At 34.5% G+C, this 16536-nt stretch overlaps 1 protein-coding gene and 1 pseudogene across 1 annotated transcript; both read left to right on the top strand.

Moving 5' to 3' along the window:
• The first annotated feature begins 5527 nt into the window (after nt 1-5527).
• LOC110030003 lies at nt 5528-6823 on the top strand. Its single transcript, XM_020732534.1, has 2 exons — nt 5528-5964; nt 6787-6823. Exons 1-2 carry the CDS (start codon nt 5528-5530, stop codon nt 6821-6823), a joined length of 474 nt encoding a protein of 157 aa, XP_020588193.1.
• Nucleotides 6824-8084: 1261 nt separating this feature from the next.
• Nucleotides 8085-10962, top strand: LOC110030005 (annotated as a pseudogene).
• The last annotated feature ends 5574 nt before the right edge of the window (nt 10963-16536 follow it).

Here is a 16536-nt window from a genome sequence, read left to right as displayed (position 1 = left end):
ATTTGGCCAATCCAGATGTTAAAATTTGTTGTGAGAACATGTAAGAACTGGGTTGGTATTGTCTCAGTCAACAATTGGAAAGAACCACATGAGGTTGTATGAATGAGAATGTAGTTCATATGTTTGAGTGCAAATAAATAGGGAAATATTCATTGAAGGGTGTAGAGTTAGAGGACTTTAAAGTGACAGGTTAAAGCCCCCAACTTGGTTTATTGTTTTAGATTCTGATACGAGATGTTAGCCCCCATGTGGAGGGAATTGAGGGAACTCTAGAATGAAAGACAGTATCTTCCCTGCCTAGCCGGTCTTCAGAACTATTCAAACTTTAAATTAGCCAATGTTCTTTATAGCATCTCTAGTAAGAGTAAAGAATATTATTGTTCCTATTTGGCACAACACAATTTGGATACTTCCACAACAGAATTCCTATACTTATTACTGATTCATAATAAGAAGAAAGATATTTTCATATTTAGTGCTTTTCTTCTACAAAAACTCTAGTTATCTTTTTAAATTGTTATTATTCTATCAAAATATTGAAAATACCAAAAAAATTTAAATTTTCATTACTGCAAATTTCATGTTAAACAAGTTGAACTGAGATTCACTTACCGGTACATACTTGTCTTTTATGTTTACACCTGTATTTTTTTTTATAGACTCTTGTAGTAGAAAGTAATTTAGTTTTATTTTCTCTCTATTTATATTATTTGTTTTACAATGCTATACATGATAAAAATTATTTTTGGGGGAAGAAAAATCTTTAAAAACATTACTTTATTTATCCTTAATAGCATACATTTAAGTGGACATATTTTTAAATGATTTGGGGAGTGTGGGGAGTGTGATCTTAATTAAAAATTATTTCAATATTTAGTAAGAAATGAAGTAGAATCCTTAATTAAAACTTTATGTAAATGAGACTTCACTAGAGTTAAAATGATTGTATATGTGGAAAATTAGGAACCTTAGGATACATTTATATAAGAGTTTAGCCTTTATTTTCTTTTCAACTAATACTTTAAATTTTTTTAAAAAAAATTGTTCAGTGAAGGGATTTGATAAGTTGTACTTTGAGTAGATAATAGTGAAATTTAAAACTTTTAAATGTCTATCCAGATATAGTAATCCTCTTATAGATATATTAAGGATTGAAAACCATCCTAAATTTAAAAGATATGAAAAAAAAATTGAATAAGTTAGGAGAAACTTAAGGAGAAGCCTAACTAAAAATTGGTTTCACTAAAGTCTATTCAAAGTCTTAACGTCATCATGATCCTAAATTTTATGGTCTTTAAAAAGTATTACTCAAACCTTTTTAATGAAGTGCTTAACTCTACTTTTCATTCCTAAAGGAACCAGATTTAACATGTGCAATGATTTTTGGGAGTAGATAGAAAATCAATATTTCTAAAGTTAGCTACAAGGATTACTTTTACCTTAGTGTTAAGCTTATTTACTAGAGTTGATGGTAATGAACTATGACATTCTTAAGGAAAAATTGAAGGAAATTTGTATTAAGTGCACAGCCTCAAATTAATAAAACTAAATTAAAAATTCTGGTGTTACTTGAGGACAATTAACATTTAAGTCTAGGAGATTTTGATATGCCTTATAGTATGTTCAATTTCTTTTACATTTAACACATGCTTTTGATGAAATTGCATTTTTAATGAAAGGTATGATCCCGAAATACTATTTATGTGCACAATATAACAATGTCTTTGGTGAAATTTTTCACTTATTTTTCCTTACTTCGCAATAGAACCAAAAACTTTATTATGGAGAAAATAACAATTTAACTTTTTAATTTATATATACATTAGGATACTATGCAAGTATACCTATCGTTATCAAATAATATAGGACTTTTTGAATAAGCCCCAAATATCGAACTCACAGGTAATTTCACAATATGCAATATTAATAGACAAACTTTCTATTTTAAAAAGACAATAACTTAAAATATATATATTTTCACAGTAGGTAAAATTCAAATCTTTTTGTATTTTTGATATTTTAACAAAACAATAAAACTTCTAAAGATAACTTGAGTTTATGTAAAAGAAAAACACTTGATATGAAAATATATTTCTCCTTATCATGAGTCAGTAATAAGTATAAGATTTATGTTGTGGAAGTATGTGAAATGTGTTGTGACAAATAGAAACAATATTATTCTTTACCCTTACTAGAACATTGGTTAATTTAAAGTTTGAATAGTTCTAAAGACTGGCTAGGCAGGAAAGATACCAGCACTCACTCTAGAGTTCCCTTGATTCCCTCCACCTTGGGGCTAACATCTCGTATCAAAACCTAAAACAATAAACCAAGTTAGGGGCTTTAACATGTCACTTTAAAGTCCTCTAACTCTAGACCCTTCAAAGTTATTTATTTGCACTATTTGCACTCAATCATATGAATTACATTCTCATTCATACAACCTCATGTGATTTTTTCCTATTGTTGACTGAGATAATACCAGCTCGGTTCTTACATGTTCTCACAACAAATTTTAACATCTCGATGGGCCAAATCAAGAATTAAATTAAGTGCATGGAATTAAAGCATCACAACTTCTTCCAACATTAAAGATCAATATTCTCCACAACTTTCATCCAAGACTTTAATTACTTATCATTTTAAGGAAAAGATGAAGAAAACTACTCAGAATCCATGGAGAAAAAAAAAAAAATTTTTTTTTTTTGTTGATTTGTGATTTAAAATTTCAAAGCGTTGCAACAAGCGCGAAGGGGTGAAATAAAACCAAAAGTAATTCAAGAACAAAGATAAAAACTTATCTCAAATCCTCCACCAAACTCTTGAAGTTCCTTTGAATCTCTTCTCTTTTACAACACTCTTGACCCTCACAATAAAACTAAAAATAAAAAGGATAAAGTAAATTTGTAGTGCCTGAAAATCTCTTCAAGCGTTCTTCCCAAAACTCCCCCTTTTTAAGCACTTTTCAGGACTCTTCAGAAAGTCTCAACTTTCTTCTTTTATAAATCTCCAAGCGGTGTCTTGGTAACTCTTTAGAATGTATACAAATTTGATGTATTCTCCAAAGGATGCCTCCTTTCATACGTCTTTTAATTATATTTTTATTTCTAGTGGACATAACCGCCCTCTTTAGCCATTGGTGCCTCAAATATCTCCTCAAAATTTGGCAAAACAAATTAAACCGTCAAATAACCGCCTCTGGCGCTTGAGCGCGGGGCCTCCGGCGTTTAGGCGCGGCCTTCTCTATTTCACTGGCGCTTAAGCGACGGATCTAGTGCTTAGGCCCCAAAACTCTTTTGCACCATTTTCATATTTTTGCTCCAAATTTGATAATTTTTCATTCATTTTAGCATTTTTCATTTTCTTACTTGTACATGAAAGAAAAACACACAAATACCTTCCATTAAAGCGCAATATCTCAAAAATAGGTATAAAATTGTGTCTAAAAATACTTTATATTTTAGGTGTATCAAGGTACATTTTTATTTTTTTGCTGGTATAATTGTTTGGAGACTGGAGCTGAGATGGAGTGAAACAAAGGCAAAATAGAGCGCTTGGGGAACAATATTTTTCCAACACAGTGGTGCCTAGAAGCTAGACTTGGGTGCCAAGGCGCTCCACCATGGAGGCTTTTTGCCAGCCTAGTGGCACCTAGGCGCCAAACTTCACCCAGCAGAGAGAGATACTGGCACTTAGGAGCCTAGGCGCCAGCTCTATGGTGCATAGATGCTAGAACTACTCAGAGCAGTTTCCATTGTTACTTTGACATGAATTTGGGAGTTAAGACGTGTCAGAGGTAGTTCGAGCAAGTCCATCAGATCATTGTGAAAACTTGGAGGAAGCCAAAGAAGACAAGAGAGGAGAGTTTAGATTTAGGTTTTACTTTTACTTCATTTTCTTATAGAGATTGGACAGGGAGTTGAGAGAATTCTATAAGGGAAAGCTTTTAGCAGTGGAGAGAGCATTTAGAGACTAAATGGGGAGGAGTTTTCACCTCTTTTCTCAGAGAGAAATTTAAGTGTTGAATTCTATATTGTCTTGTATTATTCACAAACTCATTTACCATCAATTTGCTTGATTATAAGATTATTAAATTTAGTGTTTTCTTTGTGCACTGTGAGTAGTTTCTTTATACATTTCTCTTGTGATGAATTAGTTAGATGTGTAGGATTTATGATTCTCTTAGAATAGGCTTTTATTAATTAAAGTGATAGTTTTCTTTTGTGCATATTTACTTATCATTCAAGTCAAATGATATGTTAAAATTCTTTGTGAACCCATAGAGACCCGGGAGAGCTATAACATGAACAACTAAGAAGAAACACATTGCACTAGTGGGTGAAGGAAAAGGGAAAAGTAGTCCAAAGTAGTCCATATGACAATGCAAATAGACAGAGGAATACACTTTTATGGGTTCAATTTTGGGTTTCTAGGGTGATAGACAAAAAAACTAACCATGTTGAACCAAACATTTTTATGCACTCGGGAGAGGGTAAAGAAGAGGATTACGACTATTTGTCACTAGCTACAATTTCTGTTCTAAGTGTTCCATTCTTACACACGACTTATGCCATTGCAAGGGAAGGTTAGCTTCTATATCTTGATTTTCCTTGTTTATTTAGCTTTAGTAGAACTACCTTAAGAATAAATTAATAGGGTTATCGATAATTTAGTAGGACTAGTAAACAAAACTTAAACCAACTTTACTTCCAAGCTAAGACTAATTATAGTGGGCTAGAACTTTTCTTATGCTCAATTACTGCATTCTTTGTAGGATCAATAATTCAGACTCAATAATACGATATTACTAGTACGAAGCATAAACTTAAGTGAAAACCCTAGTGTGTAAATTTCACTTAGATTGGGAAATGTATCAAGATCTTGGCATTGTTGCCTGGAATAAAGGTGTAGTGTCACATTGAAGCACAAATCAAGTTCCAAATTCATATTACCCGTTTAATATTACAAGAAAGTTCATCCATAGGTACACCGAGAGAGTAGCATAACCCCACAAAAGCCCAAATCCTAGTATATCTCAAGCTGCTTTGTTTTGTGCACCTAATATAACTAATATCTCTGTAAAACAATTATTCAATTTGCAATGACCAATAATTACCTTCTTACAACATCTTTAAAATTACGCAATCTCCATTTTGAATTCATGCAGGGGCTATTTATTTACAATTTTACTAGTTGGTAGAAAATAGATAATGATAAATGTTGAAGTAGACATTTCTATCTTTTGTCCATAGACAGATAACGCACAACAAATTTATAACGGCGTAGTCCCAAATGCATCCTAAACTAACTTATAACACGCAAACGCAAACGACGACCGCGTCGCGTTGGACTCTCCGAGGTTTCTTCAACCAATGTTTTCAACTGTGAAGTATTCCTTCCCCTCTTCCCCCCATCATCCCTTCCATCTTCTCCCCAACGCGCCTTCACATGCCCCACCTCCTCAAATCTATAGTTTAAACACCAATTCCAGCCCTCCAAACTCTAGAAATCTCCCCTTTTCTCCTCCATGGACCTCTTCCAGCGCGCCAAGGCCGTCCGCCTCCGCAGCCATAACGAGATGTACCTCCTTGCTGAAGATGATGAAGAGCTCTGCCAAAACCGCAACGGCACCACGTGGAAGGCGCAATGGCAAGTAGAACTTTTGGATGAAGGTCAGCCGCTTATTCGCCTCAAGAGCTGCTTTGGCAAATACCTCTCCGCTTCCAACGAGCCTTTGCTCCACGGCGTCACCCGCCGCAGGTTTTTTCAGGCGGCTCTTGGCCACCGCCTTGATTCCTCTCTTGAGTGGGAGTCGGTTCGCGATGGATTTCAGGTTAAGCTCAAAACTAGGTATGGTCATTTTCTCCGTGTGAACGGTGGGCCACCGCCTTGGAGAAATACTGTGACGCATGATATTCTGCATCTTCACATGATTGAGTTCTCTGGGAGGATGATATTATGGAGGTCCGGGCTTACATACCGGGAGAAAACAAAATCGCACTTTAGTTTAAAAGTAGAAATCATTGTCAAACCAACAAGAAGTCTAAATTAAAACCAAAAGTAATTCAAAAACAAAGATAAAAACTTATCTCAAATCCTCCACCAAACTCTTGAAGTTCCTTTGAATTTCTGTTCTTTTACAACACTCTTGACTCTCACATTAAAACTAAAAATAAAAAGGATAAAGTAAATTTGTAGTGCCTGAAAAATCTCTCTAAACGTTCTTCCCAAAACTCCCCCTTTTTAAGCACTTTTCAGGACTCTTCAAAAAGTCTCAACCTTCTTCTTTTATAAATATACAAGAGGTGTCTTGGTAACTCTTTAACATCTGTACAAATTCGATGTATTCTCCGAATGATGCCTCATTTCATAAGTCTTTTAATCATATTTTCGTTTCTAGTGGTCATAACCACCCTCTTTAGCCAATGGGTGTCTCAAATGTCTCTTCAAAATTTAACAAAATGAATTAAACCGTCAAATAACCACCTTTGGCGCTTAAACGCGGGGCCTCCGACTCTTAGGCGCGGCCTTCTTTATTTCACTGGCGCTTAATCGACGGATCTGACGCTTAGGCGCCAAAACTCTTTTGCACCATTTTCACATTTTTGCTCCAAATTTGATAATTTTTCACTCATTTTAGCATTTCTCATCTTTTTACTTGTACCTGAAAGAAAAACACACAAATATCTTCCATTAAAGTGCAATATCTCAAAAATAGGTATAAAAATGTGTCTAAAAATACTATATATTTTAGGTGTATCAAGGTACATTTTTATTTTTTTGCAGGTGTAATAGTTTGGAGACTGGAGCTGAGATGGAGTGAAACAAAGGCAAAATAGAGCACTTGGGGAACAATATGTTTCCAAAACAGTGGTGCCTAAGCGCTAGACTTGGGGGCCAAGGCGCTCCACCATGGAGGCTTTTAGCCAGCCTAGTGGCGCCTAGGCGCCAGAGTTCACCCAGCAGAGAGAGTCAGTGGTACTTAGGAGCCTAGGCGCCAGCCCTGTGGTGCATAGATGCTAGAACTGCCCGGAGCAGTTTCTACAGTTACTTTAACATGATTTTGGGAGTTAAGACGGGTCAGAGGTAGTTCGAGCAAGTCCATTAGATCATTGTGAAGACTTGGAGGAAGCCAAAGAAGACATGAGAGGAGAGTTTAGAGTTAGATTTTACTTTTACTTCATTTTCTTATAGAGATTGGATAGGGAGTTGAGAGAATTCTATAAGGGAAAACTTTTAGCAGTGTTGTGAGCATTTAGAGTCTACATGGGGAGGAGTTTTCACCTCTTTTCTCAGAGAGAAAGTTAAGTGTTGAATTCTATATTGTCTTGTACTATTCGCAAACTCATTTACCATCAATTTGCTTGATTATAAGATGATTAAATTTAGTGTTTTCTTCATGCACTGTGAGTAGTTCCTTTATACATTTCTTTTGTGATGAATTAGTTGGATGTGTAGGATTTATGATGCTTTTAGAATAGGCTTTCATTAATTAAAGTGATGGTTTTCCTTTGTGCATAGTTTACTTATCATTCAAGCCAAATGATATGTTAAAATTCTTTGTGAACCCATAAAGACTCGGGAAAGCTATAACATGAACAACTAGGAAGAAACACATTGCACTAATGGGTGAAGGAAAAGCTGTCCATATGACAATGCAAATAAATAGAGGAATACACTTTGATGGGTTCAAATTTGGGTTTCTAGGGTGATAGGCAGAAAAACTAACCATGTTGAACAAAACATTTTTAGGAATGTGAACTTTATTAGTTGTTTTGTGCACGTAAATTAACTAATGTCTCTGAATGTTACAAGTGGAATTGGTATTCAGGATTAAATAAATCCCCAAGTTAGAAGTTCTATTTAGGAATGTGAACTTTATTAGTTGTTTTGTTATTAAAACAATTTTTCAATTTGCAATGACAAATAATTACCGTCTTACCACATCTTTAAAATTACGCAATCTCGATTTTTGAAGTCATGCAGGGGCTATTTATTTACAATTTTACTAGTTGGTAGAAAATAGATAATGATATAAATGTTGAAGTAGACATTTCTCGCACAGCAAATTTATAACGGCGTAGTCCCAAACGCATCCTAAACCAACTTATAACACGCAAACGCAGACGACGACCGCGTCGCTTTGGACTCTTCGTGGTTTCTTCAACCAATGTTTTCAACTGTGAAGTCTTCCTTCTCCTCTTCCGCCCGTCTTCCCTTCCATCTTCTCCCCAACGCGCCTTCCCATGCCTTACCTCCTCAAATCCATAGTTTAAACACCAATTCCAGCCCTCCAAACCCTAGAAATCTCCCCTTTTCTCCTCCATGGATCTCTTCCAGCGCGCCAAGGCCGTCCGCCTCCGCAGCCATAAGGAGAAGTACCTCCTCGCTGAAGATGACGAAGAGCGCGTCTGCCAAAACCGCAACGGCACCACGCGGAAGGCGCGATGGCAAGTAGAACTTGTGGATGAAGGTCAGCCGCTTATTCGCCTCAAGAGCTGCTTTGGCAAATACCTCTCCGCTTCCAACGAGCCTTTGCTCCACGGCGTCACCGGCCGCAAGGTTCTTCAGGCGGCTCCTGGCCACCGCCTTGATTCCTCTCTTGAGTGGGAGCCGGTTCGCGATGGATTTCAGGTTAAGCTCAAAACTAGATATGGCCATTTTCTCCGTGCGAACGGTGGGCCGCCGCCTTGGAGAAATACTGTGACGCATGATATTCTGCATGTTCACCATGATTGGGTGCTCTGGGAGGTTGATATTATGGAGGTCCGGGCTTACATACCGGCGGCGGGGTCGGGATGCTTCACAGGCGGCCGAGTCTCCCCTGGCTCCAGAGTCGGTGGAGTCTTCACCGAGTTTTTCGAAGCAAGAGGTTGTTGTCTGTTAACTTTGCTTTTATGATTTGTTGAACTTTTTTCTGATTTGCTTCTTCATTGATGGGATGGATTGCTTGTGAAAACAAGATTTTATAATTGAGAGTCTCTGTTTGGATGCTGGAAATTTATGTGAAAGGACATGAAAAAGGGATTGAAGGTCTGAATCAATGGTTGCTGATTCATAATCAACTCTTACTATTTGTAATTCAGTCATTACCATCCTTGATTTATCCTGATATTTTCTTCTTCTTTTTGGATGATTGCAGTCTTTCTCATCTTCTGCCAGTAATTCACCACAGAAGTCTTTATCGTCTGCCTCCAGTGGTTCTCCTCGCACATTTAATTGCAGGATTGTTAACTATACGGTTGCAAATAATGACGGATCCGTTGATGCTGATACGAAGGAGTTCACCTTCAGATTTCAAGGAACAAGTGTCGAAGAGCTGACGCAGAAGCTGGAGGAAGAAACTGAGCTGGGTCATATTATATTGTGCTCAAAGAACCCAGTGAATGGGAAGCTCTATCCCCTTCGCCTCCAACTTCCTCCCAATAAAAAAACCATGAATGTTGTTGTGGTTCTGGCCTCATCCAAAGGTTCGTATTTTCATTGCAATTCTATTATTTTTCAGCTGTATGTTGTGCTCTAAATTCTATTATGAACTTTGAATGATAAGTTGATAATAATAATGAAAATATTTTACTACTTTGGCGGTCTCATAATGGTTGCATCTTCTGCATGCTTGTTACGGAGTACGTTCTACGTGCGTATAGATGTTATTCGGGAGGTATTGGAGGGTTATGTCGTTATTTTTGGGGTTAATACTTACAATAACCTGACAATGAAAATATTTTACTACTTTGGCGTTCTCATAATGGTTGCATCTTCTGCATGCTTGTTTCGGAGTACGTTCTACGTGCATATAGACATTATTCGGGAGGTATTGGAGAGTTATGTCGTTATTTTTGGGGTTAATACTTACAATAACCTGACAAAACTTATGAATAACAACAAAAAATATGAGTGCAGAACCGCAGAATGTATTGGTAGGTTATTGTGGGGCTATTGGGATGTTATATTTCAATAACCTGGGGCTATTGAGAGGTTATATTTCAATAACCTCTCAATAACCCCCAAGAGCTAAGTTATTGAAAGGTTATTTATGGGAGTACGTACACAGAACTGCATGCGTACCCCGTACGTTCCCCCGCCACACATACATTAGAACAACACCTGTTTGATTGAAAGTCTAAATTCTCAACCAAAAACTTAAAATAACCTAGCGGCTTCGCTCCCTCTCTCTTTTCTGTTACTTTAAGAGTAAGAAAAGGGAGTAGGATAGATGAATATTTTCATCTCTTGCTTAGATTTTTAGTTATCATTTCCTTAATGTAACACTAATTTTCAACATACTGTATCTATTATTTTCATTAAATTGACTTTCATAATTAATTACAAGAGCTGAGTTATTGAAAGGTTATTTATCGGAGTACGTACACAGAACTGCATGCGTACTCCGTACGTTCCCCCGCCACACACACATTAGAACAACACCTGTTTGATTGAAAGTCTAAATTCTCAACCAAAAACTTAAAATAACCTAGCGGTTTTGCTCCTCTCTTTTCTGTTACTTTAAAGAGTAAGAAAAGGGAGTAGCATAGATGAATATTTTCATCTTTTGCTTAGATTTTTAGTTATCATTTCCTTAATGCAACACTATTTTTCAACATACTGTATCTATTATTTTCATTAAATTGACTTTCATAATTAATTACTTATTTACTTCTAATGTTTATCTATCTTTAACAATTTTTCCATCCTTTTCTACAGCTGCAAAGATTTTGGGAAAGCATGAGAATCCCCTGTAGAAAATTCCCTTGAATCATGCCATATTTCTTATTCAAATTCAGAGGATATATTCAACATTCTTCCAAATTATACGCAGTTGTGATACAGATTGAAGATTATTATACAACTCATGTATCGGTTCAGCCCATAATTTTGTTAGTTTAGGTATTTTTGAAACAGCTGTTGTTCTGTACTCATATTATCATACTGACATTGTAGTGTATGACTACCTTTATTTTGTTCTTTCAATTTGTTCGTGTAATATGTGTGAAAATATCTTAGTTAAATTGTTTGTGGCACTTTGTAATTATTTGTTGCAATTCATTCTTTGATAGGATTGTCTTTTGGTTTGAAAAGTCAAAAAAAATTTTCTGCTTACAATTTTGTGCCGTATCAGTCTTTTGTAGAATATGTTAAAAATCTACGTGACCCACTAAAAAAAAAAATAAAGCTAAAATGATCCGATGAGCCCCCGGAATTTGGAGAAAAATTTGCGTACGTAAAAGAGTGCGCAGCGCTGAGTACATAATGTAGGTTATATTCACGTTATATCCGTATTATATTCGTGTTATGTCGTCTGTAACCTCCATATAACTTATATGTAAGCTATCTGAACTTACAAATAAGTTTCGCGCTTTTGTTTTCACATATCTGTAGGTTACATGTAGGATACATGGAAGTTATATGGAGGTTACAGGGGATATAACTCGAATATAATGTTGATTAACACGAATATAACCCTCATTATATATGCAGCGCTGCGTACATCTTACGTATGTAAATTTTTTCCCGGAATTTGAGAATTCTCTAAAAAGTAGTAAAATTTATTTTTTTTTTATGTAGTTTAAATAATTTTAGGAATTTTGCCTCCTTATGATATGTTTTTATCCCAATATTTTAAAATATTAGATTTTTGATAATTTTACTCAACATAAAAATTAATATTGGTTCTGCCTATACTCATGCATCCATCCATCCATGCATGCATATTGTGACACTTCAAAATTTTCCATTTTTTTATACTGGTAACCTAATTTTATGATATAATTAATATATAATGTAATAAATAATGTTTTTTCATAATCGATGACATCAAAATGGTGATTAACTTTCTTAAAGTCCAGATGTCAAACACAATTTTCCTAGAAACATTTTCTGCAGTCTACATGCATTGAAAATAACTCTTGATAGATATCAAAATATTTATATATTGTTAAATTGTAATATAATACTAACATCTGATATAAAATTGTAGGAGTATCTTGGTATTGCTATATTTTTGGTTTTTGAAAACTTCAAAGGAGTAATATCAGTAATCTAAATTTCTTGAAACTCATATATTGTGTAATTGTCCAACATGTTAAATAAAATAGAGGATTGATCCTACCTTGCATGTTATAAATAAATGGCCAATTGATGATGATTAAATCATGTTTATCAATGCATTAACATGTTGATATATATTACTACAAGTCTAAAAGTATTGTCTTAGGACCCATTTGGCTTCGTGTTTTTCGCGCGGCACGACCCAAAAACGCTGTCTTTTCTCCTGTTTGATAACTGCAGCATGATGGTATTTTGATAACATTTCGACAAAACGCAGGCTACAGGTTCGACCCTACAACTCGTTACTCGTATTAACTTCTCACTCGGCTTTTACTAACTTACCCCCTTCCTCCCCTCTCTCGCAACCGTGCTTCTCTCTCGTGACCCACTCTTCCCTACCTTGTCATTTTTCCCTAAAGGTAAGATCTCTACTCCCCACCTCCTCTCATATCTGTGGTCCTATTGGAATGCTTGGTGGTTACTTTGCTCTCCCTATCCCCTCTGAACTTCGACTCTGCTTGGTTTCTTTGCTCTCGCTTGGCCCGTAGTATTCTCTACCACTATATTCTATGGCATTTTATTTTTGTGATGGTTTGGTATGCTCTGAGCTCTATTCGATTGATGATTCTCGTATGATTGTGCACTGCTGTTGGATTTTGCAATTTCTGTGATTTTGGTTTTTACAATTCATGTGATTTTGCATTGATGTTGGATTTTCCTTATTCCAAATAGGGTGATGAACTTTATTGTGAACAGGGTGGTTACTGTGATAGGGTGTTTACTGTGATGAATAATGTTAGTTGATTGCTGGTGGTTGACCCTAGTAGTAGATTGTTGGTGGTGGTTGCTATGGTTGTGTGTGGTAGGTGTGGTTGTGGTTGTGTTTATGGGTGGAGGTGTGGGTCTATGTGGAAGTGTAGTTGTGTTTATTGTGTTGGTTTTGTGTAGGTTGTGGTTGTGGTAGATGTGGTTGTGCGTGGAGGTGTGGCTCTGTGTGGAGGTGGTTGTGGTGGTTGTGGTTGTGTTTGGAGGGTGTAGTTTTGTGTGGAAGTGGTTATTGTGGTTGTGGTTGTGTGTGGAGGCTGTGGTTATGGTTGTGGCGAGGTTGTGGTAGCAATGATTGTGGGTTGTGTTGGTGATTGTGCTGTGACCCGACCCTCAATTACGCAGTAATTTAGTTTTCTAGCCAAAAACTTGATCCGGTTTCTTTAGAAAGCTAGTGTGCAAAGTGGATATGTTATAAAATTTAGAATTTATTTATATTTTACACACTAGAGGTTCTACACAAGTTTACGTATCATATTTATCATTTTAAGTAATATAGGGTTTTCCTTAAAAACTCCAGTATCAATCCCACAGAGAAGCGAGGTAAGAAATCCCTTAGGCTAATTCTAGTCTACTATAATTAGGTCTAAGTTTGGAATTTTTGAAAAGTTTAATTTTCCTAAATTCATTAATTTTCTCTAAAATTAAAATTAACTAAATTATATAAAAACCTAACCTAAGAATACTGGTTAATTTTGAAATGTTCTTATATAATCAAAATCTTTTTCCCCTTGCAATGAGATCATAATTAGTGTAGGAATCAAATGTTTAAAAGTTAGATAAAAAGTTGTGTCAAATAGGAGCATGCATATTCTTTACCCTCTTCTGAGTATATAAAGAACATTCTTACTTGATATGATCTTAATTGATATGATTATGTTGATTATGTTGGGTAGGTTCTAGCCTGTCACTTCCAGATTACTCATTGTGCCCTCTCTGTAGGACTAATCAGGTCTCAAGTTCCAACTCTAAATCAAATTGGTAAAGATTCTAGCCTGTCACCATAAAATCACCAATTTTACACCCATCAAAACAAGCTCCCTATCTATTTGCACTCCCTCTGAACTAAGTCTCCTCCCATCCAAAGGGTTAATGTGGTATGCACAAGTTGTGTGAAATCTTAGCCCTCCCGGATCATTATGTTGTGCAATGGATTTTAATATTTCAAATGGCTAGTTTGCAAAGTAAATTAAGAACCACTACAAATACCATCCCAATTTTGGAATTAACGAAATCTTCAAATCATTCTAATCCTATGCATGATTAAATCTCTTCACAAGGATAAAGAGTAAAGAAAAATACTCACTAAGCATGGAGAAAACACAACAGTAAACTTCATTTAAATCAAAACAGATTTACTAGAGATATGTTTACAATAATTATAAAATAATAAAGAATACAATACTTAGTTTTTTTTTTTTCTGAAAAAAAGATTAAAATCCCTCCAACAAAGTCTCCTACTGATCCACGCAAAGCTCCTACAGTTCCTTATACATATCTCTCGAAATCCCTCACCAATCTCTCCAAAAAATATAGTAATCTACATCTCCTACTCCTATCTATAACCTCTGGACGTTCTTGGAGTCTCCAAGAAATTTCAAATGACCAAAGGTGCTATACCTCTTGCCAAAAGTCGCTTTATAACTCATTGGGGCGTCTAGAAGCAGTCCAAAGTCGTTTATGGTGCCTAAGCACCAAAATGTGACGCGATGGTGCCTGAATTGAATTAGACTGACTCCTAGGCACCACCCTGCTAGCATCACCCATGTTTAACTCCATTTCATTTCATTTCACTCCATTTCGCCCTATTTTAGCTCCAATCCGCTCTAAGTGTTATACCTATAAGATAAATATGAAATAAACTTTCTTTAAATTAGAATTTCATTTAAAAACATGAAATAAATATAAAGGAGATTAATCATAGAAAGTCATATCAAAATTTTCTTCCTTGCTCGATTTGACTCCAAATTACACTTTTTTTTGCTTCATTTTCTTCAAAACTCCATTTCTTATAACTAAAACCAAAAACATGCACAATACCTTCCTTTAAAGTATAAAATAATTAAAATGAGTATAAATGTATATAAAAAATTAGTTAATTTTTAGACGTGTCAATTCCACCAAACTTAAATGTTACTTTTTCCTCATGTAACACTACAATTTTAAAAATATAATGATTTGTGTTAGTGGGTTTCTTTAAGATGACATTAAAATTTTATTCTAGAAATGTTATAGTCCAACATAGAAGAATTTCTAGTAAATTAGATGATATCTAAGGTATCATAATATTTAGTATTAAACTTAGGAATCCTTGTTTTCTATTTTATTCATAAATAATTGAAACTTTTCCAAACATTGGATTCTTAGAAAAATATTAATTTTAGAAATTATGGATTCTAAAAAAAATAACTTTACTAATACTTTCGGAAATTAAGCTTAAAATTGATCCTAAGTTTTCTTCCTTAGAAATTTGAGGGAAATCAATTATTAATTAATTCCTAATCCTCAAGCTTCTCCTCACATATTTTCCTTTTACTTTTCTTTTTCCTTTCCTTTTCTTTTCTTTTTTTTTTCTCTTAGAATATTTTTAATCCTTACTCTTTTATGTGATGATTACTATATCTGATAAGCCTTAAATGATTTTGAATTTCATTATCTCTTATCTAAAGTTAAACTTATTTTCTATCCTTAACTTAAAATATAATATTAGAAAAAGAATTTTTAATAAAGCTTAAATTCTTCAAAAGTTATTATTCTAACAACCCATAATTTTTCAAAAATTCAAATTTTCCTACTATAAATAGTAATATCATTTCCCAACTATTTTCTACTAAACATCTTAACTTTAGTTTTAGCATCTTTACTAAAGTATTTATTAAGTTTTCCTACTGTATTTCAAGAATTAAAATTTTAGTAATCTTAAGATAAGTCAACACAACAAAAATCATTTTTCAAATAAAATTTTTTTGTAGTTACATTTTGGACAAGTAAAGTTTAAATTTAATTTTTTTTTCTTCCTCCCCTTAAACTTGAATTTTTAAATATTTTTCAATCCATTCAATTAAATGTAACAGGAAGAAAAAATAAAAGCTAAATCTACCAGCTACTACAACTTTTTATTAAATTCATATACATGTATAATCAGGATAGAATGACTATAGGAGAAAGTAAATCTAGTCTAAAACATGCTTGCAATAATGTTAAACTAAAAGGAAGTACACAAACTTTGAAATTTATTTATCTTCCTCTCCCAAACTTGAAGTTTTTAACAGCTATAGCATGCAATGCAGAAAATATAAGTAGGAAGAAAAATCACAGCCCAAAAGTACAATCTAAGATGAGTGTCTATCAAAACATTTGCAAATATACTTAGGACAAAATACTGTGCAGTAGATAGTAAATCTAAACTAAACATGCAAAAATAAAATTGAACTAAAGAAAAGTCTGACTAGCATAACAGATATCAACAAAGGAATATTTATTAAAGTGTTCCCTAAGTGCTCTATTTTATTGTAACACAAACATAAACACACTTGATAAATGAGATCAATGTTTTCATTAGATCACCACCTCTCACTACCATATATCTAATTTCTAATAGAATCACTATGTTAATAAATTGGGTACTTTTAAATTCTTTTGTAGATTCCAATTCCATGGACA

Source organism: Phalaenopsis equestris, unplaced genomic scaffold (assembly GCF_001263595.1).
Source record: "Phalaenopsis equestris unplaced genomic scaffold, ASM126359v1 Scaffold000628, whole genome shotgun sequence".
Taxonomy (NCBI): Eukaryota; Viridiplantae; Streptophyta; class Magnoliopsida; order Asparagales; family Orchidaceae; genus Phalaenopsis; species Phalaenopsis equestris.
The sequence above is the reverse complement of the archived record's forward strand: the minus strand, read 5'-3'. Positions and strand labels throughout refer to the sequence as shown.

Bases quoted from the DNA above. Each gene is read 5' to 3' on its own strand.
- LOC110030003 (XM_020732534.1), top strand. From the start codon at position 5,528: ATGGACCTCTTCCAGCGCGCCAAGGCCGTCCGCCTCCGCAGCCATAAC. The intron at 5,965-6,786 runs GTCCGGGCTTAC...ATTTTTTTGCAG, and splicing joins GGGAGGATGATATTATGGAG to GTGTAATAGTTTGGAGACTG.